Source organism: Erythranthe guttata, chromosome 6 (genome assembly GCF_056151865.1).
Source record: "Erythranthe guttata isolate IM_541 chromosome 6, IM_541, whole genome shotgun sequence".
Lineage (NCBI taxonomy): Eukaryota > Viridiplantae > Streptophyta > Magnoliopsida > Lamiales > Phrymaceae > Erythranthe > Erythranthe guttata.
Window position 1 is genome coordinate 5,652,405 of NC_142538.1, and position 27,981 is coordinate 5,680,385.

At 34.8% G+C, this 27,981-nt stretch overlaps 4 protein-coding genes, 1 long non-coding RNA gene and 2 other non-coding genes across 8 annotated transcripts; all 7 read left to right on the top strand.

The window, feature by feature from the left end:
- Positions 1 to 2,504: 2,504 nt before the first annotated feature.
- Positions 2,505 to 4,597, top strand: LOC148769958 (uncharacterized). The gene is made up of 3 exons (XR_016031519.1): positions 2,505 to 2,526; positions 2,675 to 2,825; positions 4,247 to 4,597. It is a non-coding gene; the product is annotated as an uncharacterized LOC148769958 (long non-coding RNA).
- Positions 4,598 to 6,727: 2,130 nt separating this feature from the next.
- TRNAM-CAU (transfer RNA methionine (anticodon CAU)) lies at positions 6,728 to 6,813 on the top strand. The gene is given in 2 exon segments: positions 6,728 to 6,765; positions 6,778 to 6,813. It is a non-coding gene; the product is annotated as a tRNA-Met (tRNA).
- An 84-nt stretch (positions 6,814 to 6,897) lies between these two features.
- On the top strand, positions 6,898 to 6,984 carry TRNAM-CAU (transfer RNA methionine (anticodon CAU)). Its single transcript is given in 2 exon segments — positions 6,898 to 6,935; positions 6,949 to 6,984. It is a non-coding gene; the product is annotated as a tRNA-Met (tRNA).
- Positions 6,985 to 12,794: 5,810 nt separating this feature from the next.
- Positions 12,795 to 15,115, top strand: LOC105977442 (putative pectinesterase/pectinesterase inhibitor 46). The gene is made up of 2 exons (XM_013002752.2): positions 12,795 to 13,929; positions 14,244 to 15,115. The coding sequence occupies exons 1-2, from the start codon at positions 12,891 to 12,893 to the stop codon at positions 14,921 to 14,923; spliced, it is 1,719 nt and encodes a 572-aa protein (XP_012858206.2). The 5' UTR covers positions 12,795 to 12,890; the 3' UTR covers positions 14,924 to 15,115.
- A 422-nt stretch (positions 15,116 to 15,537) lies between these two features.
- LOC105977700 (65-kDa microtubule-associated protein 3) lies at positions 15,538 to 21,026 on the top strand. Of its 2 annotated transcripts, none has more exons than XM_088819658.1 (12): positions 15,538 to 15,735; positions 17,163 to 17,250; positions 17,363 to 17,569; positions 17,812 to 18,063; positions 18,156 to 18,365; positions 18,463 to 18,618; positions 18,724 to 18,880; positions 18,979 to 19,130; positions 19,206 to 19,293; positions 19,412 to 19,485; positions 19,563 to 19,637; positions 19,732 to 21,026. In XM_088819658.1, the coding sequence occupies exons 2-12, from the start codon at positions 17,179 to 17,181 to the stop codon at positions 19,882 to 19,884; spliced, it is 1,596 nt and encodes a 531-aa protein (XP_088675784.1). In that variant the 5' UTR covers positions 15,538 to 15,735; positions 17,163 to 17,178; the 3' UTR covers positions 19,885 to 21,026. The 2 variants fall into 2 exon arrangements, with proteins under 2 accessions (XP_088675784.1, XP_088675785.1); XM_088819659.1 differs by lacking the exon at positions 15,538 to 15,735 and adding an exon at positions 15,740 to 16,393.
- On the top strand, positions 20,036 to 23,114 carry LOC105977285 (putative pectinesterase/pectinesterase inhibitor 24). The gene is made up of 3 exons (XM_088818862.1): positions 20,036 to 20,492; positions 20,564 to 20,835; positions 23,094 to 23,114. Exons 1-3 carry the CDS (start codon positions 20,036 to 20,038, stop codon positions 23,112 to 23,114), a joined length of 750 nt encoding a protein of 249 aa, XP_088674988.1.
- LOC105977699 (65-kDa microtubule-associated protein 3) lies at positions 22,399 to 27,967 on the top strand. The gene is made up of 13 exons (XM_013003048.2): positions 22,399 to 22,820; positions 24,176 to 24,266; positions 24,454 to 24,660; positions 24,973 to 25,224; positions 25,331 to 25,540; positions 25,638 to 25,793; positions 25,909 to 26,065; positions 26,161 to 26,312; positions 26,390 to 26,477; positions 26,594 to 26,667; positions 26,743 to 26,817; positions 26,911 to 27,139; positions 27,392 to 27,967. Exons 2-13 carry the CDS (start codon positions 24,192 to 24,194, stop codon positions 27,862 to 27,864), a joined length of 2,148 nt encoding a protein of 715 aa, XP_012858502.2. The 5' UTR covers positions 22,399 to 22,820; positions 24,176 to 24,191; the 3' UTR covers positions 27,865 to 27,967.
- Positions 27,968 to 27,981: the final 14 nt, after the last annotated feature.

The following is a 27,981-nucleotide window of genomic DNA, read 5'->3' on the forward strand; positions in this document are numbered from 1 at the left end:
TAAATACAGTTTTACACCCCTAAAGTATACCGTATGTAACATTTACCCCTATAAAATATTATTTGTACCACTTACCCCTCAAGCACAATTTAATTTGTATTTTAAATTCTAATATCTTAAAATTTTCTCATTTGTGGAAATGAGCGACTAAAAGAATAATTAAATTATACAACTAAAAATACCTGTTGAATTAAAAATATTATCTTGTGTTGGGTTATATTTTATAAATAAAATTTAATTGTTGTTGACTAATTAATCAATTATATTCATATCAATAAATTTTAAGAAATCAATGCATAACTAACTAATAGCAATCTTAAGTATTTAAATTTATTTTAGTTTATTAATTTCTTAAAATATATTTTCATTCACTATTATACAATATATATTATTTTTAATTATTTTCCAATAATTTAATTTTAGTTACTTTTCAATTTTGTATGATCCAATAATTATTAGATTGTTGTGTTTATTATGTTTTTAATTTTAAAATATAAAATAATTAATATTGAGGGAGTAAGTGTTACAAATCTATATATATAAAAAGACAGGGATAATTACAGTTTTAGTCCCCCAAGTTTGCACGTTTTTCAGTTTTGGTCCCCCATTTACCGTCGTCAACAAAATATACACTAATGTTGTCAAATTTTAACACATTTAGTCCCTCCGTCTGTTTGACCGTTAAGTAGTAACGGTCAACTGTTGAATTAGGGCTGAATTTGGGATTTTTCATAAATAAAAATTGCACTCAGACCCCTGCATTCTTTTAAAATATTCTAAAACCCCCTAAAATTTTACCCAACCATAATTTAACCCCAATTTCATCATTTAATCAATTTTGACAAACGATCCCAATTTTTACCACCATTACCGTTGACCTTTGACCACCGTTGATTTTTTTTTTTTTTTGTAATTTTTTTTCGGCATTGAGTTTTTTTATTTAAAATTGATTTTGACGCCGTTCACCGACATTGTATTCTCGGTTAACAATGTTGATTTTTTTTATTTTTCTTGATTTTTTACGAACTTTTTCCTTTGAATTCTTTTTCCAATCAACACAATTATTGTATAACACAATAATAATACTATATTAATATCTAGTATCGTAATATTAAAATTACAACCTTCTAAGAAAGTTTTTATCTAAAATTTTAGGGCCCAAATACAATTTTAAAAAAAATTCTAAAATCCATAATTTCTTCCCCTCAAATTTTTCTTCGTGGAACCGCCAGTGCATCTCAAATTTCTTCCCAAGAAAATATGAATAAATAAGATGAATTAGGCATGTGCGGAGTAATTTGTAATGAGAAAACCACTCTATTACAACAGTTTTTGGGGCTAATTAACACAGGCCGTTAATTTTATCTCTTTTTTTTTGTCTTAAAATATTTCCGTCATTGAGATGCGTTGACTTTTTCTTTTTTTTATGATATTATTTTCTCGCCGATAATCAGTTTTTATTTTTCTAATTATATTTTTCCATTACTGAACAATTGAAATAAAAATCAAGAAAAAAAATGTCAACGTTGTTGAGCCGACATTCAACATCGGTCAACAACGGGAAAAAATATCAATCGACAAAAGAGTCAACCGAGTTAAAAAGAAAGTCAACGTCGGATTACCCAATTTTGAGAAATCGGGGTCATTAGTTAAAATTGGTTAATTGATGAAATAGGGGTTAAATTATGGTTGAATAAAATTTTAGAGGTTTTTATAATATTTTGAAAGAATACAGGGGTCTTATTGCAATTTTCTCAAAGAAAAACCCCAAATTCAACCGTTGACCGTTACTACTTAACGGTCAAACAGACGGAGGGACTAAATGTGTTAAAATGTGACAATATTAGTGTGTATTTTGTTGACGGCGGTAAATGGGGGACCAAAAGTGAAAAACGTGCAAACTTGGGGGACCAAACTGTAATTATCCCTAAAAAGACAATACCTTGCCTCATCTTGTGACACGTGGCAACTTAGGGTTTGTAACCCTAGGGCAATTTTTGTAATATATTGATAGCCCAGGGACTTTTAGTTATTTTCCTGCTTAATCTTCTTCTCTCGCATCAGACGGTTCAATTGTTATGAAGATGGGGCGGTTTGCGAAATAACTGCTCCTCTTCTCATTCGTGCTATTTTGCAAATTCAGTGTAAATTAGTGCTTTCGGGTAAAACTTCTCCACTCAGTTTCAAAATGGTCGGTGATAAACTGCAAACGCCGACCCTGTAATCGCAAACGCCCAATCTGTAAGATTTCAAGTACTATTTTAATTGATGTGCAAATTATGGTTGTTCTCTGACGAATTACACTATTTGTATGTGAAAAAAATGTTAATATTGTATTGGCGATTAGCAATGATATAGAGGATTCAAGTAAATTTATTTACCGTATTGAACTTACAGGGGATTTTCCTACATCGTAGACGCTTCAATGGTGTGCCGCTTGAAGCAACTATTTTTTTCCCACCCACTGTGTATGCAAAGTCGAAAAGGGAGATGGGGTGATGAAAATTGCTTCTTCTTCCAAAAAAGGTATATTTCAGAAGCAACTGTAACAGTTTTTTTAGAAGAAATTGGTGCAGGCTGCCTTTTTCTTTCCCCTGGAAAATCAGTCGTTCTGTTTTTTATTTTTTCCTGTCTCCATCCATAGAATCGTCTTATATACTGAAGGATTCTGCAGGTCGTTTTTATTGATCGGAGAGAAATTTTCTTGATGATAAATTTTGAGGGAGTCTTCCACATTTCCGTTGCCTATACTCACAAGAGAAATATCCATTCTACAATCGAGTGACAAATTTTGGGCCTCTGTAAATTCCGTAGGAATTACAAGGGTACATTCCATCATTTTTTTTATTAATCATTTATTGGATGGTAAAGCTGATTACTTCATCCATATTTCCATGTTCAAGTTTTTGAAATTCTATTTGCGTATATTTTAATAGTCCTACGTTAATTGCAAACTATTCTGAAGAGTATCACATGATTACGCATATGTGCTTTTATCAATAGTGTGCGCATAACTGATTGTATTGTAGAGTTGTTATCAACCAATTTAATTCATTGGGAATTCTTGATAATTATTCTTAAAAAACGCTATCTTGACTTTAGAACTTGGCTATTGTATATAATTTTTGAGAAAATATAGTCATCAAGATTACATTTCTCGCAACCTATTGTATATAATTTTTGAGAAAATATAGTCATCAAGATTACATTTCTCGCAACCTGTGCCACCACCGTAGGTGGTTCTGAAAAACCGTGGTGACGAACCACTGCAGCCGGTTCTATCAGAGACAGGTCATACACTTCTGTAATTTTAACATTTTTTCCTATCAAGTTGTTCTTTATCTTTTAATGATAATTATAATAATATGAATCTGTATATTTATTCTTTACTTCCACTCTTCACATGTACTATGAATCTGTATATTTGTTCTTTACTTCCACTCTTCACATGTACTATGAATTTGTATATTTGTTCTGAATTTTAGGCATATAATAATACTTCTATGTTTTCAAAATAAATAAGCAGATAAATAAATGTGAATTTACTGTGCTAATAAGATGAAGGTATACATCCTACTGATTAACATTATTAACTCTAAGATACTATAAACTATATTATTGACTTCTTCATTGGTTTTCATGCAAATAACGGCAGCAATCGTTCACACCTAAAGGCTGTTTTATGTGGATTTTTTCAGAGTTGCTAATAATTTTACGATTTTTTTTTCCCTAACTAAATTCCTCAATGTGGAGTCGTCTGAAGTTTCGACTGTTTCCCTCTTTCCCATGCGGCTTATCGGTCGGTCTTTTCTGAGTTGCTAAGAATATTAATTTTTTCACAGTTTGTTCAGTCTTTGTCAATGGATCTTTGTTTTGTGCTTGATTAATAAGCAGTACAGAGACAAAAAGAATGCTAAGTAGTTTTCCCATTTGCTTCTATTTTTAGGGTGTAGGAGTTGTGATTGTAGTAACTATGTCGTTAAAATATTGTGCTTCTCATAATCATTTATGTTCGAGTTTCACAATTTTTTACACATAAAATTGCTCTACGAATTCAATTTTTTAATCTCGGATGTTTTCAGATTTATGCAGCATGTGCTTAGTGGTGTTGGAGTTATGATTCTAGCGAAACTTATCCTCTAAAACGCCATAAGTTGATCCCTTATGTTTGTATCACGTTATTTTTTTCAACTGACATGCGTGACATTTACAATAAGATAACGTCAAACTATCTTGAAAACTTCAGGTATTTTCTGCAAATTTCTTTCAATGAGGACGACGAATGAAAAAGGCAAATGTGAAAGAGCAGATTGAAAATTATTTGCGGATAACATGGATTCACATCCTTAGCCTTCGGCCTCTCCAAGAAAGGTCTGCTGTTCTGCAATTTGTTTCTATTCATTTACTTTAATTCTCTATTGAAAAAATAAAGATTCCATTTACTTTTCTTGATTTTTTTACACGTTGTTTTTCTCAGGTGAGATTTGCATCTAAAAAATCCCTTGAATACACAGGCTCATTTCCTCTAAAATTTACTCTTCAGAACTCCATTGTTTGCATATGTGTGTGGGGCAGAGAGTGTGTGTGAGAGAGAGAGCAAGTGAAGTACAACAAATGATTAAGGGGAATCATGGTCAAAATCACTGGGGTATGAAGAGGCAAAAGGTACTGCAAGAGTTACCCTGGAACAATGACTCTGCGTATTGGAACATATATACAGTTTATTATGTGTGACCATTTAGGCGTTAACTTTGATTGTTAGATAGTCAAAATATGTAATTGTCATGATACATCTTATATATTCATATATATATATTATATATATATATATATATATATATAATGAGATGAAAGATCTATGTATTTGTATATATTCATATATATATTCATATATTTCTTTTCAATCATCAATTAGAAATATGTATTTACCGTGCATCGCACGGGTGTAGTACTAGTAATATTTATATTTTAATAGACAATAGGCTATACCTTGAGGTGCAAAGTGTATATAACCAATTAATTTATTTTTATTCAACAATTATTTTTATATCGTATTAAATATGCGAATGCAACATTTGAAGTTGTTTGTCAATTTCATATACTTATTTAAGAAAAACATAATTCACTTGGTAACTAGTCACTTTTAATCTCAAGGCCAGTGAGAAAATATATTTAGAAAAGTAAATTTATTTCTTAAAGTCTCGTTTGCTTCCGAAAATAATTAAAATAATATTATGCGATATTGTAAGATATAAAGAACCAATTGTATGATTCGACTCACTGAGTTCTAACATATAAGCCTTGAACAAATCAAGATAAGAACTCATTTTTTCATGATTGTGAACTGTCTCGAGTACTGTGCTAATCAAACTTCGAATAAGGTATAATTACGTTTTTAATTGCGACTAATCTTACCAACCAATCAAAGCTTGTGTGAAATTTCCCATTTTTCGAATTAATACCACGTTTGGCTAAGCTTATTTAAAACATCTTATAGGCTCCTACATCTGATAAGATGTTTTAGGAGCTGATAAGCTGTTAGATCTTATTTTAAAAATTATTTTTTAAGGTGTTTGGATATGTAGCTTATAAATTACTTTTTGTTTTTATAAGTTGTTCAGGTGTTTGGAAATAAGAGGTCCGTTTATTGCTATAATGACAAAAAAGTACATGACGCCAGTATAATTGTTAAACTTATTTGACTCAAATACTTTTGTTCCTAAAATATTATTATAATATTTACAAATTATTTTTTCAAATAATAATAATAATAATAATAATAATATAAAATAAAAGTTGTAAAAGATTTTTTTTTTTTATAGATGAAAGAAATATAATTTATTATGGAGATAATAAGAATATTCGTGTATTTTTATATACATATAAAATATAAATAGAGAATAATTTTTTTTACAATTATTATGATAATTACGATAATTATATTTAACTAATTATTAATCTTGATTACAAGAATACGTTGTTTTGATAAAATATAAATATTATTAGTATTCATGTAATATAATAAAGTATTTGAGGGTAATTTTGTATTGTAAGTGTTTTAGTAAAGAAGCAAATAAAATCTTAAAAAAAATGTGGGGTAGATGTACTTTTTTAAAAACATCTTATAAGCTTTCTAACAGCTTATTTTTTAAAAAAATAAGATCTTTTGTAATTTTTTTACCAAACACCTTTTAACAACTTATAAACTCCTAAACATCTTATAAGATATTTTTAGGAGCTTATAAGGTTAGGCAAACAGGTTCTAAGTATGTTCGAATATGTTCTACTATATTATGTATTGGCATTAGCTTTCATGTGTATATTTTGTTGGTTTCTTAACTGTGAATTTCAGTGGCATTTTTTTTTTGGGTTATTGTCCAAAATCATGTGTACTTGTCTATGTGCTTTACTTAATTAAATTCTCTACACAATTTTGTTTGTTTTTTATTGTTTTCTTAATATCTCTAAAAGCTAAACCCTTCACTAAAACAAATCTTCATCACTACAAATGTTATGTATTAGGTTTTAAGCTCCAGAGTCAAATACATATAGAAGTTTATCATATTTGAGAGCTAAAACAGCTTATAAGAAAACCAAGAAGAAAATATTTAGTTGCTAACACTCACAAGTCAATTATGCAAAACAAACTTTATTTAGATATGATCACATAATTTGTTGCAAGTCATAATACTATATGAAACCTAAATATCAAAAATGTAAACATCATGGGGTGGTGGCGCAGTTGGCTAGCGCGTAGGTCTCATAGCTTGCTGAGTAATCCTGAGGTCGAGAGTTCGAGCCTCTCTCACCCCAATTTTTAAAATTTTTACCTCAAAACAATGGTCTGTATAATATTTTTTAGAATTAATAAAACTAAATATTAGACTTTAAACATCAGGGGTGGTGGCGCAGTTGGCTAGCGCGTAGGTCTCATAGCTAAGTTGAGTGATCCTGAGGTCGAGAGTTCGAGCCTCTCTCACCCCAACGATTATTATATTTTTACCATTACTTTTTAATTTTAATGCTACGTCAATGTTTGCAAAAAATAAAACTTGTGTTGAGAAACTAACAAATGATATACAAGAAAAAGAGAACAAAGTAGTACTTTTTAATATTAATGCTACGTCAATGTTTGCAAAAAATAAAATTTGTGTTGAGAAACTAACAAATGATATACAAGAAATAGAGAACAAAGTAGAGAGAATATGTGATATATTCAAGTGTGCAAAATACAATACATTGCACCTAATTTATAGGTGTAGAAAAGTTAGTTAAAGGTCATGAGTTACAAGACCTTAATGATGAATGAATAATGGAATAGGTTTAATGGAGAGTGTAATGGTGGTCATCCATAACCTCCAATAATTCACAACACTCCCCCTTAGATGTCCACCATCTATGGAATATGAAGCTTGTGACTAAACAAAGGAAAAAGAGTACAAATCCATCTGAAGCTTGTGAGCGTGACACTGCCTCGTTAAAACCTTACCAAGAAAAACCCATTGGGACAAAAACTTGGTCGAAGGAAAAATAGTACAGTGTTGTTATAAGTAGTGCTCATGCTCCCCCTGATTTCGACATATGACTTTTAATCATCTTCTTAATAAAGTAGTTGCCAATTCTCCAATATATGAATATGATAATTTATTGTTTGACTTTGATATAGCCAACTATATCCACTTCAAGATCCACGAGATTACCCATAAAGATAGTGTAATACACATTTTACACTTTTGCAAATTGTAATTCTTTCATTATCTTCTCGGGGGCTTAAAAGATCTTCAATTACATCAAATGTTTGTACAAACATAATATCACTCAATAGATGAGCCTTATCCATTTCTTATTTGTATTGGTGGATAAATTTCATTTGATAGATCTTCTTTTCAAGATGCATTTTGCCCTTCCAATATTTTTCATCTCAAATTATGTCACCAAATAATTGATCATCTTTGTGAGCTCTTCGTGAGTCTCCACAAGATTTCGGTCACTCACATCTATACCATGATAATGGTAAGTCAAATTATTTGATCATTGACAAGATATTCACTGAGGTGAATGTACCATATTTTGAAGATAATATGTAAACGGATCATTTCTAGAGTACGATTCACAAAACCTTTTATTATATGCACAACGCATTATCAATTCTTCATTAATTTTATGATCCATATAGATATGCGGTAATTGCATCCATATGATGCATGTCAAGTATTTTGAATACCATCATAAAGTGATTGCATCATAAAAATATATTTTCAAAAGGTATTCAAATGTACCGCAATAATTTTACCCACTTTTGTACCAAAGGCTTTCACAACTTTATGTGTGATGACCGCAGGTCAATGTACAATTCATTTCATCAATAATTTCAAATAATCATGGTCAATTGTATTTGTGAATGCCTATACTAATGACCAATTAGATGTCGACATCAATTAAAATGTACGAGCTTCAAGCTCTTCACATTATAAAAATAATTGTACATATAGTTATTCGATAACATCTTTCGTACTCCCCATATTTCTTTATAATCAATCAAGAGCTCACTATTTCATTTTCGGGTACCGGATATTCATATAAATGGGGATTGTAGCCTTTGTGGGTACGATCTCTTGTAGAGATCCATATCTTTTCATGTACCATGTATTTTTCTCTTATAGAGAATTTTCTATATTGCATCAATAAAGTTTTTCATAATACTTTAAGTGCGTGAGCTCATTATTTATTTCAATAAAAATGTCTTACATGGACAAAACGCGCGCTTTTGAGTTTCACAATGTGGAGGGAGTATTGAGGACTACTTGTCCACTTTATTTTCAAACTCGATATAAACAAATTCAATTTGGTACATGAATATTCATTCGAAAAGAATTTTCAAATCTTTAAGATATTATATCGGTACAACAACAAAATTGAGAACTAATAGTCTCAAATGCCTCTCTATTCACTTAGAGAGCAAGCTAGCCATGATTTATTTGCCAATTAACTATTTATTGGCACATAATGGTTCGATTTATAATGGTCTTGGTAGCTACCATATAATCATCAATGATTTTCTCATCCAAATATGTATTTCATTTATGCCACCATAAGTGACAAGTGTTCTCATATCATAGTGATGGATATTGGTGTTGAGGCGTCCCCCAACATCGTCTTTAAGACGAATCATTTCATCGAATGAGATAAGTAATATGATGAGAGTATGAAGCTACTAGCGCTAGTAGACTTTAATTGAACGGTATTCACACCACTTATAAGTGTGTTTATCGTTCGAACCAGCATATATATCTCCCCCTCTTATATGCATAAATTATAATTGGTTAGCTGTGTACCATAATCATTTTTCACCCATTTAGGGGATTCACTATGCAATCACAATGTAAAATTTGTCTTTCGAGGACATTCATTTAGAAGCCTTTCATGACAAAATCTAATGTGCAATGTGTCCTTCTTGGACATTTTCTCTTGCACTCATTTGGAACATATGTGCTACTTTCAAGTTGCCATTTTATCGATAAATGCATCTAGCATTTTACACATTAAAATTGTTGCAATTGAATTCTTTTTTCTTTTGTGCTTAAATATTTACATGCACAAATCTAGATGAGACAAAGATCATTTCAAATAATTCACGCCGTTATACAAGAACCGGCTTCTTATCTCCCTCTTAACGGCGGGAAAATTGTCTCATTAAAATGGCAATTGACAATGTATGCCATAGAAATATCTCCCATTAGGAGTGCAAAATATTGCATGGCATAAATAATAAACAAACCACGTGATATCATAGTATGTGGATGAATATAACTTCGTTTGAGAATCTATCAGATTCTGAACATAAATGGTCAAATTTCAAAACTATGAAAATTCAGGGACCAAACGGTAAATTTTGAAAATTTAGGGACCAAACTGTAAATTTTTAAAACTTCGTGAACAAGGCTGCAATTTTGTTAAAAAATCAGTGAAAACTGAAAATGTTGAAATAGATTCACAATTGCGGATGATGAATGGAACGAGCTGCATATTCTGAAAAATATTTGGACTGAATCGTAAAAATTTTAAATCTGGGGGACTAAAATGAAAATTTTGAAAATTTTGAAGGTGTAAACTGTAAATTTCGAAAAATCAGAATATGCAGAGGGTTTGGAATTTTAACAAGAAAATCAGATCCCCTTTTTTTCGTTTGGTTTGAAATTTCATCTCATTCCATCTAGACCAATTATAAAAAAAAAAAATCATGTACATACTTCCATAGATATGGATTTGGAGTGAAACTTGAAACTTTAATTGAATTGATCAATCTCTTGACTCCAAAATCAACGAAATTTCTTTTGCTTTTATGTTGGTGCTTAATAAAGCTTGTCAACATGCTTTATCGTGAAATGGATGACCAATTATTTTTCATATTTCTCATCTCTCTTCCACTTGTAATGATGAGATAAAATTTATAGTGAATAAGCTTGAGCACCATGATAGCTTTTCATGTCAACATATCTTTTTGATTTTTCTTTAATATTGTTGTTTTCACTTTCAAAGAATAACAACAATTGAACTAGTTTTGTATTAGCTCACAACTCGTATTGTAGTACGATATGCTATTAAAATTCTTTATTTTGCTATTATGAGTGCAACTTGAGTTTTTATGTTGTCACTTCATCATTATAATATAGATCCTAATTTAGAGAATATTTTCTCTTACAATTCTCCATTATATGTATCTTCAAGACACATATATCGAAATATTTTACTTGTCGTTTTCAAAACAACAAAGTCAAGATAAAGAGAGCAAATTATAAAGAGGATCAAATATCAATCTCTCTTCTTCTTCATAAGTAACTAGATGTAATGTTACGTTTACTTGTGTGTTCAAGACACATACCCTCAATTAAGTACCCATTTCTTGAAAATGAAACAATAATGTTTTGCTCGGTGTCTTTTAGACACATTTTCATTATATTTGACTTGTGTCCTCAAGGCACATAGCAATAACACAAATATTTTGTGATATCATGAGAGATAAATGGATCTTTTAACTTCAATGATCCAAATTTTATAGTTATGTTCATTCTTGAACCATCAAAGATAATTTTAAACTTCATGATATTTTTGATATCATTGTATCACAAATGAATACTCATTTTGAGTACATATATACCATTCAAATCTCAAGGATTGAGTTTTATACCTTGAATTTCTGTATTTGATTTAGGGTTTTAAGCCCTATAATTGGTATTTAATCGTAAAATCATAGTACCTTGAGTAGGAAATATCCATTAACTCAAATATCAAATTTTGAGTATCATCACTTAGACCTTGAATCTAATATATTCAATCGAGAATTCTAGTCTTCAAATTTAATCTAGGCCTCAAGCCTTTATATTTGATATGCCTCGACATAAGCTTTCAAGCCTTCATATCTAAACTAGACTTCGAGCCTAAAATTTATGAACTTCGAGTTCTTTTTCGATTGATGGAGCTTTTCAAGTTGCATAAACTAGAGAGCAAGTGGTTTGTTTTTGTAATATATCACTCAAATCTTCGAGTCACTTGATTGCATGTGCTCGATTTAGGCTTCTAGCCTCAATATATAATAAAAATCGTTATAGTACTTTGATCATGAAAGAATTGTACTATAAATGGGGAATACCCATTAACTCAAATGCTCAAGAGTCTTGTCATTTAGACTTATATTCAATCGAGATTTCTAATCTCGTATTTAATCTAGGCTCTAGGCCTATAATCGTCCCTTTTGTTTTTAGAACGTCATGTTCATCTCAAAAAATTCGTACAAGGGACAGCTCTGGCAGAGTTGAGTATTTTAAGCATATATCTCTCAATAGAGATCCGATTTCGATGATTCAAAACGTTCCGAAAAGATAACAGAAAATTCTACAAATTTTGTATTTTAGAATTTTTTGAAATTCGGCCATTATCAGGTCCAAAACAGACATCGAAGTACAGACTCGTGAATTGCACGAAAATTCACCTACAACAAAAGTAAGATGGTTAATATTTTATCAATTCAAAAAAGAATAAAATATTTAAAATCAACTCCCTTTCTTCTTCTATGGCTAAGGAGTCATCTTCCTTGGATCATCTTTACTCTAAAATTTAAGTAGAACAATCGTGCTGATAACGTGTTGAGAAACTAACAAATGATATACAAGAAGAAGAGAACAAAGCAGAGAGAATATGTGATATGTTATTCCATAGCTTCAAGTGTGCAAAATACAATACATTGCACCTAATTTATAGGTGTAGAAAAGCTAGTCAAAAGTCATGAATTACAAGACCTTAATGATGAATAATGGTGAAGGTAAATAGGTTTAATGGAGAGTGTAATGGTGGTCATCCATAACCTCCAATAATTCACAATAACTTGAACCATTTTTCTATTCAATAGAGTAAACTGAAATACATTTAATATGGAATCATTTGAAATTATGTCCTCATATACTTCTATCCAAATACAACCTTAATTGATATTCTTCTCAAATATAGATACCAACTGCCCAAACATTCGGTTACCCCTGCAATAAACTACCAAATCCAGGTACACTTAACAACATTAAAAAAACATATATACACGCGTATATAAGCCAATCAAACGACGTCGTATAAAATCCATCAATAAATTAAATAATCAAATATGAATTAACATGAGCACCACTTCTTTTATTATTTTTGAATTTCCACACCCCCAAAATTCATTCATGCCCCCCACTTACACTATATTAATATACCCATTTCACCATTAACTATATAATACCCCCACCCCCATTTTCCATAGAGAGAGAAAGTAGAGAGAGAGAGGGTAGAGAGAGAGAGAGAGAGAGAGAGAGAGAGAGAGAGAGAGAGAGGAGGGGTAGAGAGAGAAAACCTAAACCATGGCCTCTACAAGTCTATACGGCAAGCTGGACGAAGCCGAACAAGAACGGCTCACAGCCCGCCGGCAGACACGCCGGAGAATCACCCTCATCGGAGTATCCTCCATCATCCTCATCGCCGTGGTGGTTGCCGCCGTGGTCGGAGGACTCTCCCACGCCGCCGGCAAAAAATCCGAAGGCGGCAATAACCGCCAAACCCCATCATCCTCCATTAAAGCGGTGTGCAGCTCCACGCTGTACCCGGACTCCTGCTACAACAGCCTCATGCCGATGGCTGAATCCGGCAACCTCAAGCCACAAGACATATACAAGCTGTCCGTACAGGTCGCCATGCACGAGCTCTCCAAAGCCTCCGAGATCTTCTCCTCCGGCTACATCGTCGGAAAGTTCAACATCACCGACAATAGAACAGCCGCCGCCGTGGAAGCGTGCCACCAGCTCTTCGACCTCGCGCTGGACCACCTCAACGCCTCGCTCGTGATACAGAACATGAAAATATCCGAAGCTTTCGATGATCTCCGCACGTGGCTGAGCTCCGCCGGGACGTTCCAGCAGACGTGCTTCGACGAGCTCGAAAGCGCTTCCGATGAACTAAACGCCTTCGTGCACGAAAACTTCAAGAACTCGACGGAGTACACGAGCAATAGTCTCGCGATCATTACGACGATCGACGAGTCGATGACCGCTTTGGGGGCGATCGGGAGGAGGAGGCTGATGGGTTTTGGGCCGGAGTGGGTGTCTGCGGAGGACAGGCGAATGCTTGCGGCGGCGGTGAATTTGAGTGCGACGGCGGATGTGGTGGTGGCGAAGGATGGGTCGGGGAAGTACAATACGATCGGAGAAGCTTTGAAGGGTGTTCCGGATAAAAGTACGAAGAGGTATGTGATATATGTGAAGAAGGGGGTTTATGTGGAGAATGTGGTGGTGGAGAAGTCCAAGTGGAATGTGGTGATGGTCGGCGACGGCAAGAACGCGACGGTTGTTTCCGGGAGTCTCAATGTTGTCGACGGAACCCCGACGTTTCAGTCGGCCACTTTTGGTGAGTTATTTCTACTGTTGTATTGTCTATTGCATGCAGAAAATTAGATGATACATCTGGTTATAGTCGGTGGATTTGAACCGTAAATCTACACATAATCACACACACTCATGTGTATGTGTGAAGTTATTTAATCAAATATATGCGGTTCAAATCTAAATGTAAATAATCAGGTGTACCATCTGACTCCCCAATTGCATACTTGCATTATCGATTTTTAATAATTAGAATAGACACAAGATAAGGATGTTAAATGTAGCCTTTTCAAGTTTCTAAATTGAAACTCATTTATATATATATACATTTTTGTTTAGCTGTATTTGGGAAAGGGTTCATTGCCCGGGACATGGGATTCCGCAACACGGCCGGTGCAGCCAAGCACCAAGCGGTCGCCCTAATCTCGACCGCCGATTTCTCGATCTTCCATCGTTGCAGCATGGACGCGTTCCAAGACACCCTCTACCCGCATTCTAACCGCCAGTTCTACCGCGAGTGCGACATCTACGGCACGATCGACTTCATATTCGGAAACTCCGCGGTCGTCTTCCAAAATTGCAACATCCTGTCAAGAAAACCATTGCCGAACCAACAGAACACCATCACCGCCCAAGGCAAGTTTGACCCGAACCAGAACACCGGTATATCGATCCAAAACTGCAACGTGGGGCCCTTCGGGGACTTGACCGGGGTCAAAACATATTTGGGCCGGCCATGGAAAGATTACTCCACCACCGTTTTCTTCCAGAGTGTGTTGGACCGATGCATTGACCCGAAAGGGTGGCTCCCATGGGTCGGGTCATCGGTCCCGACCACTATTTTCTACGCCGAGCTTTGGAATACGGGCCTCGGTTCAGTGACCAAGAACCGGGTTAACTGGTCCGGGCTCAAGCTCAACCTTACTTCGACGCAAGTCAAGAAGTTTACGGTTGGCCCATTTGTTAATGGGGATCAATGGATTCCTGCGACAAATGTTACCTACAAATCGGGCCTTTAACTCCAAAGTTCGTTTTGCGGGCGCGCACACACACATATATATATATAATATTTGGATTTTGTATCAATTTTTTTTTCATTTTCTTTTGTTATTGTCTTTCATCATTCAATATCTCTTCGTCATTCATTATATTATTTTGTAATTGTATCAATCGAGTTTACTATGAAAAGACAATAATTTTTTTTGTGACAATATAGATTTTAAGAATGAAAAATAGCAACACTCTTATTAATTTCAAGACCTCAACATGTTCATAGTGAAATTCCAAGTTATAAATAGTGATGAATTCAAAGTTCAAAAGAGTTGATTTTGCCAACATTTTAATATATCGAAAAAAAAAAACACTCAAATAATTCTATGTTTTCGGTCCAAATCATATTAACTTGGATAAATTACAATCACGCCACCTTAAGGTAAGGTCTATTTACGAACCCCTCTCCTCCTTTCCCCGATTTTTTCATAATTACATTCATCCCGGTAATTTGTAGATTTCTTATACTAGCACCATTTGTAGGGGGTGTATGTAAGAAATTTATAAACTACAGGGAGCAGGATGTAATTTCTTAAAAAGAAAGGCTTTTTTTGAATTTTATTTTCCTCTTGTTTTTACTCCCTCCGTTCCCTCCGTTCCTAAATCTAGTATATTTTTAACGGTCGAAGTTTTTTCAAAAACTCCTTCTCCTCCTACCTTGAGCTTTTCCGTGCGATCCCTGATTTTGCGAACTCTCATTTTCTTCTAGAATCCAAGCCCAGAAATTCTACCGCGCTGCTTAGAAAGGATTTTATTATTGCTCATGAATTTTGATTTTCAGGTTTGTTCCTTGATCTACGTTTAATTCCCGTTGATTGATTTTTTTTTTTTTTTTTGATTCTTTGGTTATGTTTAATTTGGTTGAGGTAGATCGAAAATTAAATAGAGAGCAGTTGCTCGTTATTTGTCAATTGAGTGGTGCAATAGGAAAAGAAGGAAGAGGATTTTTTTTTTCGAATTAGGAAGAGGAATCGATCAATTCTGTTTGTTGTTTAGTTTAGGGTAAACTGGGTTATGAATTTAGGGCTGGGTTATGAATTTTATGATTTAGAACATTTTTATTTTCTCTGCAATTGTTTAACAGATAATTGTTGATGTCTTGATGAGGATCAGCGTTCTATTGGGGTTCGATCGAAATGAGCTAGGTCATTAAACATTAATTAGTTAATTCCTTTCATTTTCGTCTGCAGGTTAAGCTCACCGTCTTAACTTTAATTTTATTGGCTATTTTTTCTTTCTGTCGTCATTCGTTCTAATGAAGATAGGTGAAATGCATGGGCATTGTTTTTAGATCATCGGAACAACTAATCATATATCGACTTACTCATAACCACTTCGAAAATGAAGTGTTGGTGCAAAATTTACAGACAGCATCATTCGAATTTGCATGAAACCTCCTTCTGTCAAATCCACTGCGACGTGTATGTCACACACTAAATGTACGATTGAGCTCAGTTTTTGAAAGACATTCGAAATGAGTGAATTAGCCTTGCATAAATCCCCCTCGTGATAAATAAAAACTTGTACTATATCCATTGTCGTTCAATCGTTTATGTTTCTTTTTAAATTGAAGAGTTACCATTTATAACCGACCACATTTTTTATTAATAGAGAAGGGAGAAGCGTGCAAAGAAGATAAAATAAAGGAGAGTTTTACACAATAAAATAAATAGAGGGGGATTTGGTAACACTGGCGTTTTTGTGTCGTTTACCCCTACGTATTTGGAAGAATTGTACCTTATTTAAATATATCATTCTGTCGAATTTTCTTCTTCTATTTTTATTTTCATTTTGTTTTACTTTGAGTAGAAGTTTATTAGATTTATGAAAGGAGGTCAATGGTGATGTTGGTTGGCAAGTAAACAGTCCTTACGATCGTTTTACCTGTTTCTGGTTTGTATCTCAGGCTGACTTGAAAAACCTCGCATGTGGTTATTGGTAGTAATAACCCTATCCTTTTGCATAAATGTTTATTCCTTTCCTCCAAACAGAATTGGTTTTCCGGACGTGAAAATTGTAACAGGTCTACCTGAGACTTTTCATGTTGTAGGATCACATTGGGAATTCGGACGTGAAAATTTTAATTGGTTTTTCTAGTTTATACCATTTTGCATTGCCACTTGTTACTGCTGTATTCATGGGAAAGTACTTCCATTGAATCATAAACAATGTATTTCAGATACTTATTGCATTGGCTTATATGGACAGGTGAAGTTGCCTTAAAATGTTGACAAGTAAAAACAATCTGTTTTCACGATTGGACACAACATGTGGATCTCTTCTCTATGAATTACAGGTGTGGTCTTTATATTCTTATGTGATATTGTTCTTAGTGTAGCAAAGTTTATTTATGATAAAATACGATTGTCAGAGACATTGGCATTAATTTTTATTGGTATGCCTATCAGTTAATATGGGATGAGGTTGGGGTATCTGATGCTGAAAGGGAAATAATATTGCTTGAAATCGAACAAGAATGCTCGGAAGTCTTCAGAAAGAAAGTCGACCACGCTAACAGGTCTCGTGCTCAGCTAAGGCAGGCAATTGCTGATACTGAAGCGGAGCTTGCTAATATTTGTTCTGCAATGGGAGAGAGACCAGTGCACATTAGGCAGGTCAGGCTTTTGATCTGCTTTACTTATTAACATCTTTATTGAATTATTTCGTATATTGTTCCTTTTATCATCGTATGTTGTTAAAGCCATCAAACGGTTTTACTGTTTTGAAAAGTCCTACTTTTTGACAGTACATGTCAACGCAAATTATTTACCGTTTTCATATATAAAGATTAGCTTTGGAAGCTCGAGTTTGGGATATTCACTTTGCCAATAATTACATATGATTTTTCTAAGTGCAGTCTGATCAAAGCTCTGAAAGCTTAAAGGCTGAACTCAGAGCCATCCTTCCACAGATAGAGGAAATGAGGAAGAGAAGAACCGAAAGGAAGAATCAATTTATCGAAGTCCTAGAAAATATTCAGAGTATTAAGAATGAAATAAATAGGTCAGACGAGTTTAATTTATCTGACTCAGCAATCGATGAAGCTGATCTTTCTATGAAGAAGCTTGAAGAATTGCACAAAGAGTTGCAGGGACTACAGAAAGAAAAGGTTATATTATATTATATTACATTTCTCTTGCATTAATTATCATTTTATTATTCACCAACTTTTTATAACTTTCCTGTGATCTTTGCGTCTAGAGTGAACGTTTGAAGCTAGTACAGGATGGCCTGAACTCTTTGTACTCACTGTGTGTTGTGCTTGGTTTCGATTCCAAGAAAATGGGCAGTGAGATTCATCCGAGTTTAGGCGAAACTGAAGGTTCAAAAAGTGTTAGTAACAGCACGATAGATCAACTGGGGACTGTTATACGAAAACAAAGAGAGCTCAAATTACAACGAATGCAAATGGTATATTTCTTTTTCTTTTTATAGATTGTGCTATTGTGGGTCTTGAATATCTACTATATCAGTAAGACAATATTTCATGACTGGTTAACATTGGCAGTTACAAGATCTTGCAGCTTCGTTGTTAGAGCTTTGGAACTTGATGGACACTCCAACTGAAGAACAGCACATATTTCAGAAAGCTACTTGTAAGCTAGCTGCTTCAGAAGATGAGATAACAGAGCCCGACATGCTTTCTCTTGGTTATATTAACTATGTGAGCCGTTTTTTACACCTTGCTTGATTTTTTTGTGGGTTAAAAGTATCACAATTGATATGTAAACTCGGTGCTGAAGCATTCCCTATTATTCGTATTCTCCAGGTCAAGGCAGAAGTTTCTCGTTTGGAAGATTTGAAAGCAAGCAAAATGAAGGAACTTGTTTTGAGAAAGAAGGCGGAGCTCGAAGTTATTTGTAGGAAGACACGTCTTATTCCAGATACCGATAGAGTGGAAATATCTATAGATGCTATCGAATCTGGTACTTACCTGTTTATAAAGAAAAGATGTCAATAACTTGCCATTTTTTACGCTAAATCTCTATTTTCTCATGTTCTGTATTTTCTATTGATGAAAAAGGAGCTACTGATGCCGCTTATGTACTCGAACAAATTGAACTGCAAATAGCTAGAGTTAAAGAGGAGGCTCTCAGCAGGAAAGAGATCCTCGAAAAGGTTGAGAAGTGGAAATCTGCATGTGAAGAGGAGAGCTGGCTCGAGGAGTATAATAGGGTCTGGTCCCACAACTTTCTTTTGTCGAACATTCTACAAAAGTATTATTGCTAAATAAAACTTAAAATTCTGTAGGATAATAATCGCTATAATGCTGGGAGAGGTACTCATCTTACACTAAAACGTGCGGAAAAGGCTCGTGCATTGGTCAATAAACTTCCTGGTATTTTGTTGATTTTAGCATCTTGTCGTTAGAATGCCTTCTTACTGTATGTTAAGAAACGAGACATTGACATTATTTTTTTTGACGATGGTTTATTTTTTGTTACTGGTATAAACAGCAATGGCGGATACGTTAGCTTCAAAAATCATTGCTTGGCAAAACGAGAATGGAATAAAGTTTAAATATGATGGCGTAAGTGCTTTAAGATTGAAATGTAAATTTACACCTTAATTTTTTTTTTATTTCTCATTGTTTTTGGCTATGTGTAGGTTTTTCTTCTTTCTATGATTGAAGAGTATAAGGTTCTAAGGCAAGAAAAAGAACTCGAGCGAAAAAGGCAGAGGGTAGAGACCTTTTCTATATCGAATTCATGTGCTATATTAGTTTTAAATTATAACCCTCGTTCTGTTTCCGTTTGCGTGTTTTATTTTACTTCAGGACCAGAAAAAACTTCAAGGACAATTACTAGCAGGGCAGGAAACTCTTTACGGCTCAAAGTCTAGTCCAATGAAGAACAAGAACAGCTCACAGCACGCCGGCAGGCACGCAGGAGAATCACCCTCATCGGAATATCCTCCATCATCCTCATAGCCGTGGTGGTTGCCGCCGTGGTCGGACGACGCCGCCAGCAAAACATACGAAGGCGGCAATAACTACCAAACCCCATCATCCTCCACCAAAGCGGTGTGCAGTGTGCAGCTCCACACTGTACCCGAACTCCTGCTACAACAGCCTCATGCCCATGGCTGAATCCGGCAATCTCAAGCCACACGACATACACAAACTCTCCGTACAAGTCGCCATGCGCGAGCTCTCTAAAGCCTCCGAAATCTTCTCCTCCAGTTACATCGTCGGAAAGTTCAACATCACCGATCGGAGAACAGCCGCTGCCGTAGAAACATGCCATCAGCTTTTTGACCTCGAACTGGACCACCTCAACGGCTCACTTATAATACAGAACATGAAAATATCCGAAGCTTTCGATGATCTTCTTACGTGGCTGAGATCCGCGGGGACGTTTCAACAAACGTGTTTCGACGAGATCGAAAGCGCTTCCGCTGAATTAAACGCTTTCGTGCACGAAAAATTCAATAACTCTACCCAGTACACGAGCAAGAGTGTCGCGATCATTACGTCGATTGACGGGTCGATTACCGCTTTGGGGGCAATCGGGAGGAGGAGGAGGAGGAGGTTGATGGGTTTTGGGTCGGATTGGGTGTCAGTGGAGGACAGGCGGATGCTTGCGACGGTGGTGAATTCGTGTGCGTAGGCGGCGGCGGGGGTGAAGGCGGATGCGGAGGTGGCGAAGGATGGGTCGGGGAAGTACAAGACGATCGGGAAGCTCTGAAGGGTGTGCCGGAGAAGAGTAGGAAGAGGTATGTGATATATGTGAAGAAGGGGGTTTATGTGGAGAATGTGGTGGTGGAGAAGTCCAAGTGGAACGTGATGATGGTCGGCGACGGCAAGAATGCGACGGTTGTTTCCGGGAGTATCAATGTTGTCGACGGAACCCCGACGTTTAAGTCGGTCACTTTTGGTGAGGTATTTCTACTGTTGTATTGTCTGTTGCATCCGGGAAATTAGATGATACATTTGGTTATAGTGGATGGATTTGAACCGTAGATCTACACATAATCACACACACCCATGTGTATGTGTACTTAGTGTGTAGTTATTTAATTAAATTTGTGGTTCAAATCCACATGCTGTAAATAATCAGGCGTAGCCTCTAACTCCCATTGCATTATATCGATCCAAAACTGCAATATGGGGCCCTTCGGAGACCTGACCGGGGTCAAAACGTATTTGGGCCGGCCCTGGAAATATTACTCCATCACTGTTTTCTTTCAAAGTGTGATGGACCGCTGCATTGACCCGAAACGGTGGCTCCCATGGGTCGGGTCATCGGCCCCGAGCACTATTTTCTACGCTGCGCTTTGGAATACGGGCCTCGGTTCAGTGACCAAGAACCGGGTTAACTGGTCAGGGCTCAAACTCGACCTTAATTCAACCCAAGTCAAGAAGTTTACGGTTGGCCCATTTGTTAATGGGGATCAATGGATTCCTGCAACAAACGTTACCTACAAATCGGGCCTATAACTTCAAAGTTCGTTTATACATACACACACATATACATATATATATATATATATATATATATATATATATATATATATATATATATATATATATATACTATTTGGATTCTGTATCAAAAAAAAAATCATTTTCTTTTTTTAATTATTTTGTAATTATATCAATCGAGTTTAGTATGAAAAGACAATATGTTTTTTCGTGAGAATATAGATTTTAAGAATGAACATAGCAACACTTATTAATTTCAGGAGCTCAATATGTTCATAGTAAAATTCCAAGTAAATAGTGATGAATTCAAAGTCCAAACGAGTTGATTTTGCCAACATTTTAATTTATCGAAAAAAAAAACACTCAAACAATTCTCTGTTTGCAGTCCAATTCATATAAACTTGGATAAATTACAATTGCCGCATTGAGGTAAGGTCTATTTGTGAACCTCCCTCCCTCTCATTTTTTTATAATTACATCAATCCCGGTCACTTGTAGATTTTGATCATTTTGTACATTAACACCATGTGTAGGGGTGGATGTAAGAAATCTACAAATTGCAGGAAGCTCGATGTAATTTCTAAAAAAAAGGTTTTTTTAGTAATAACACTTAAACCTCGAGGAGTTGTTTGTAATTTACCTTATTAACTTTGACGTGGTTGTAATTGAACTTATTAACTTTCAGGTTATTTCTATGTTACACCCGGTGAAGACTACATCGGGTAATTTTTTATCGTTGATCTACACACACTGTGAATTTGTGTGTATATGAATGGTAAAGATATACCCGATGTATCTCACACAGTGTAACAAGAATAAACTGGGGCTTTTTTCATAGCACTTAACACACCTCACATGGGCTTTTTAGATTTTTGGTTTTTCTCTTCTTTTTGCTCCCTCCGATCCTAAATATGTGTTGTTTTTACACTTTTGCACAAATTTTAAGAAACTCAATAAATATATATTGGATTTAGAAAAATAGATATTGTTAGACCAAGATACCCTTGTTGTTTATTGATTAATACAGTGAGAGTGTTATATAAGCACAATTAAAAAATATGTAACTAATGCAATATTAAAATCTAAGGTAACTGATAATATTGAACATAAAATTTCTTGAAAGTGACTGATAATTTGATAGTTGTTTATTTAGAGAGATTACCAATTATTTACCCTAATCTAGGATATTTACAAAACCCTTAGTTAAGGTAAATCTTCATTTAACAAACAGAAACACATCACGGAAATTAGCGTATCAAGCTTTAACGGTCGAATTTTTTTTCAAAAACTCCTACTCCTCTTACCTCGAGCTTTTCCGTGCGATCCCAGATTTTGCGAACTCTCATTTTCTTCTAGAATCCAAGCCCACAAAATCTACCACGCTGCTTCAGGGCTTTAACGAAGAAAGGATTTTATTACTGCTCATGAATTTTAATTTTCAGGTTTGTTCCTTGATCTACGTTTAATTCCCGTTAATTGATTTTTTTTTTTTTTGATTCTTTGGTTATGTTTAATTTGGTTGAGGTAGATCGAAAATTATACAGATAGCAGTTGCTCATTATTTGTCAATTGAGTGGTGCAATAGGAAAAAGAGGATTTTTTTTTTGAATTAGGAAGAGGAATCGATCAATTCTGTTTATTTTTAGTTTAGGGTAAACTGGGTTATGAATTTTATGATTTAGAACATTTTTATTTTATCTGAAATTGTTTAACAGATAATTGTTGATGAGGATTAGTGTAGTATTAGGGTTCGATCGAAATGAGCTAGGTCATTAAACATTAATATTGAGATTTATGCTAGTTAATTCCCTTCATTTTTGTCTGCAGTTTAAGCTCACAGTCTTAACTTTAATTTTATTGGCTTTTTTTTTCTCTCTGTCGTCATTCGTTCTAATGAAGATAGTTGAAATGCATGAACATTGTTTTTGGATCATCGAAACAACTAATCCTATATCCACGTACTCATAACCACTTCAAAAATTAAGTGTTGGTGCAAAATTTGCAGGCAACATCATTGGAATTTGCATGAAACCTTTTTCTGTCCAATCCACTGCGACGTGTATGTCACACACTAAATGTACGATTGAGTTTGGTTTTTGAAAGACATTCGAAATGAGTAAATTTGCCTTGCATAAATCCCTTTCGTGATAAATAAAAAACTTGCACCAAATCCCCTATTTTATTTGTCTACATTCCTATCCATTGTCATTCAATCGTTTATGTTTTTTTAAATTGAAGGGAAAAATTGAAGAGTTACCATTTACAACATTTGTTATGAATACATAATAGAGAAGCGAGATGTGTGCAAAGAAAAGTAAAATAAAGGAGGTTTTACACAATAAAATAAATAGAGGGGGATTTGGTACTAGTCTCTCTTAGCACTGGCGTTTTTGTGTCGTTTACCCCTACTTATTTGGAGGAATTGTACCTTATTTAAATATATCATTCTGTCGAATTTTTCTTCTTCTATTTTTATTTTCGTTTTGTTTTACTTGGAGTAGAAGTTTATTGGATTTATAAAAGGTCGATGGTGATTTTGGTTGGCAAGTAAACGGTCCATACGATCGTTTTACCAGTTTCTGGTTTGTATGTCAGGTTGATTTGAAAAACCTCGCATGTGGTTTTGGTAGTAATAACCCTATCTTCTTACATAAATGTTTTATTTCTTTCCTCTGAACAGAATTGCTTATACCATTTTGCGTTGCCACTTGTTACTGCTGTATTCATGTGAAAGTGATTCCATTGAAACGTAAACCATGTATTTTCGGATACTTATTGCATTGGCTTATATGGACAGGTGAAGTTGCCTTAAAATGTTGACAAGTAAAAACAATCTGCTGCTTTCACGATTGGACACAACATGTGGATCTCTTCTCTATGAATTACAGGTGTGATGGTTATAGCTTTCAAATCATAATTTGCTCGATATTGTCTTCATGGCACCCAATGTTTTCCCAATCACCATTTGAAAATGCATATTCTTATGTCATGTTGTTCTTAGTGTAGCAAAGTTTATTTATGATAAGTATGATTGTCAGAGACATTGGCATTAATTTTTTATTATACGCCTATCAGTTAATATGGGATGAGGTTGGGGTGTCTGATGCTGAAAGGGAAAGAATCTTGCTTGAAATCGAACAAGAATGCTCGGAAGTCTTCAGAAAGAAAGTCGACCATGCAAACAGGTCTCGAGCTCAGCTGAGGCAGGCAATTGCTGATACTGAAGCAGAGCTTGCTACTATTTGCTCTGCAATGGGAGAGAGACCAGTGCACATTAGGCAGGTCAGCCTTTTGCTACTATTACCGCCTTTATTATATTATTTCGTATATTGTTCCTTTTATCACCCTCGTATGTTGTTAAAGCCATCAAACGGTTTTACTGATTTGAAAAGTCCTACTTTTTGACATTTCATGTCAACGCAAATTATTTACCGTTTTCATATATAAAGGTCATCTACTTACAAATGAGATGTCAAATATGCTTTAATAAAAGATTAGCTGTGGAAGAAATATGTATTGAATCCAAAAGGGATTTTTAGAAGCTCGAGTTTGGGATATTCGCTTTGGCAATAATTACAAATGATTTTTGTGCAGTCCGATCAAAGCTCTGAAAGCTTGAAGGCTGAACTCAGAGCCATCCTTCCACAGATAGAGGAAATGAGGAAGAGAAGAACCGAAAGGAAGAATCAATTTATTGAAGTCCTAGAAAATATTCAGAGTATTAAGAATGAAATTAATAGGTCAGATGGGTTTAATTTATCTGACTCAGCAATCGATGAAACTGATCTTTCTATGAAGAAGCTTGAAGAATTGCACCGAGAGTTGCAGGGACTACAGAAAGAAAAGGTTATATTATATTATATTATATCATATATATTACATTTCTCTTGCATTAATTATCATTTTATTATTTACCAACTTTTTATAACTTTCCTCTGATCTTTGCGTGTAGAGTGAACGTTTGGCGCTAGTACAGGATGGCCTGAACTTTTTGTACTCACTGTGTGTTGTGATTGGTTTCGATTCCACGAAAATGGCCAGTGAGATTCATCCGAGTTTAGGCGAAACTGAAGGTTCAAAAAGTATTAGTAACAGCACAATAGATCAACTGGGGACTGTTATACGAAAACTAAGAGAGCTCAAATTACAGCGAATGCAAATGGTATTTTTCTTTTTCTTTTTTATGATTGTGCTTTTGTGGGTCTTGAATGGCTATTATATCAGTAAGACAATATTTGACGACTGGTTAACATTGGCAGTTACAAGATCTTGCGGCTTCGTTATTAGAGCTTTGGAACTTGATGGACACTCCAACTGAAGAACAGCAGACATTTCAGAAAGCTACTTGTAAGCTAGCTGCTTCAGAAGATGAAATAACAGAGCCTGATATGCTTTCTCTTGGTTATATTAATTACGTGAGTCATGAATTAACGCCGTTATTACACCTCGCTTGATTTTTTTGTGGGTTGTAAATATCACAATTGATATATAGAGTTGGTGCTGAAGCATTCCGTATTATTCATATTCCAGGTAAAGGCAGAAGTTTCTCGATTGGAAGATTTGAAAGCAAGCAAAATGAAGGAACTTGTTTTGAGAAAGAAGGCGGAGCTCGAAGTTATTTGTAGGAAGACACGTCTTATTCCAGATACTGATGGAGTGGAAACATCTATAGATGCTATTGAATCTGGTATTTACCTGTTTATAAAGAAAGTATCAATAACTTTAATTTTTTTTAAAATATATCTCGATTCTCATGTTCTGTATTTCCTAATGATAAAAAAGGAGCTATTGATGCCGCTTGTGTACTCGAACAAATTGAACTGAAAATAGCTAGAGTTAAAGAGGAGGCTCTCAGTAGGAAAGAAATCCTCGAAAAAGTTGAGAAGTGGATATCTGCATGTGAAGAGGAGAGCTGGCTCGAGGAGTATAATAGGGTCTGGTCCCACAACTTGCTTTTGTCGAACATGTTACAAAAATAATAGTGCTAAATTAAAAATTATATTTTCTGTAGGATGATAATCGCTATAATGCTGGGAGAGGTGCTCATCTTACACTAAAACGTGCCGAAAAAGCACGTGCATTGGTCAATAAACTTCCTGGTATTCTGTTGATTTTAGCATCTTGTTGTTAGAATGCCTTAGTGTATGTCAAGAAACGAGACATTCACATTATTTTTCTGACGACGGTTTATTTTTTTATTATTGTGCTGGAACAGCAATGGCGGATACGTTAGCTTCAAAAATCATTGCTTGGCAAAACGAGAATGGAATAAAGTTTACATATGATGGCGTAAGTGCTTTAAGTTTGAAATGTAATTTATACCACAAATTATTTGTTATTTCTCATTTTTTTGGCTCTGTGTAGGTTTGCCTTCTTTCTATGCTTGAAGAGTATAAGGTTCTAAGGCAAGAAAAAGAACTCGAGCGGAAAAGGCAGAGGGTATAGACCTTTCTTTTTCGAATTCATGTGCTGTATTAGTTTTAAGTTATAACTCTCGTTTTGTGTCCGTTCGTGTGTTTTATTTTACTTCAGGACCAGAAAAAACTTCAAGGACAATTACTAGCAGAGCAGGAAACTCTTTACGGCTCAAAGCCTAGTACAAGCAATAGAAGACTTTCTCTCGGTGTGCCTATGGTACAAACTCCTAAGCGTGATGTACGTCCTTCTATGAAAGCTACTCCTAATACGCGCAAGGCCAAAACCAATGTGGTTAAAAATCGGAACCGTCTTAAAGATGATGGATTGTCAGCCCTTTCTTCGGGTAAATTCTTTACCTTCATGTGATTTGCAAATCCCTTTTATTTTCGATGAAATTTTTCGAGAAAATAACACTGCAGTGTCTTGAGATTGCAACCTTAGTAATCATCTTAATGTTTTCGGACATTACATAATTATGGAAAGTAAACGTAATTAGACCCCATCCATAAATAAATAAATAAAAAGCGAATTAAATCTAAAACACTAAACACTGTTTTTTTTTTTCTTATTTTTGTTCCCCTTTCTTGATTTACAGGTAGGCGACGATTGGACATGACGGGTCTTCCTGTGAAACAGAACTCTCTCTACTCAACAAACGCTCATGAAAAACGGGAGTTGCCATTGACGAGAAAGCCATTCTCTCCCATTTCTTCGAAGAATTCGTCTAAGCCCAACGCAGCAAATAATTTGGAAGACGCGGACAGAAAACAGAACGAGATGTTGATGCGCAAGACGCAACTTATAGTTAACAACAACAACAACAGCACACCGTTAACTCCTCCTCGTAGGATTTGTTCCACTGCAGATGTCGAAAACAGAACACCTCCCCAAATAAAAACAATTATTGATCTACCTAAAACGCCCTCGACAGTATCTGTTCCAATGCAAACTGCTGTAACACCGGTGCCTTTTACACAGACGACAGTCGAAGAGGAGATTGAGTACTCGTTTGAGGAGAAACGAGCTCGATTTGTTATGCCTAGATCACATGTGATGAATGTGGTATAAGTTTAGCAATAAAATGTTTATCTTGGCGCCACTAGCCTTTTAAGTTCAAACATTTTATTTATACCTTGGATTTTGTGATTAAAGTAAATTATGCTTTGCTTTTTTTCTTTTTTTTTT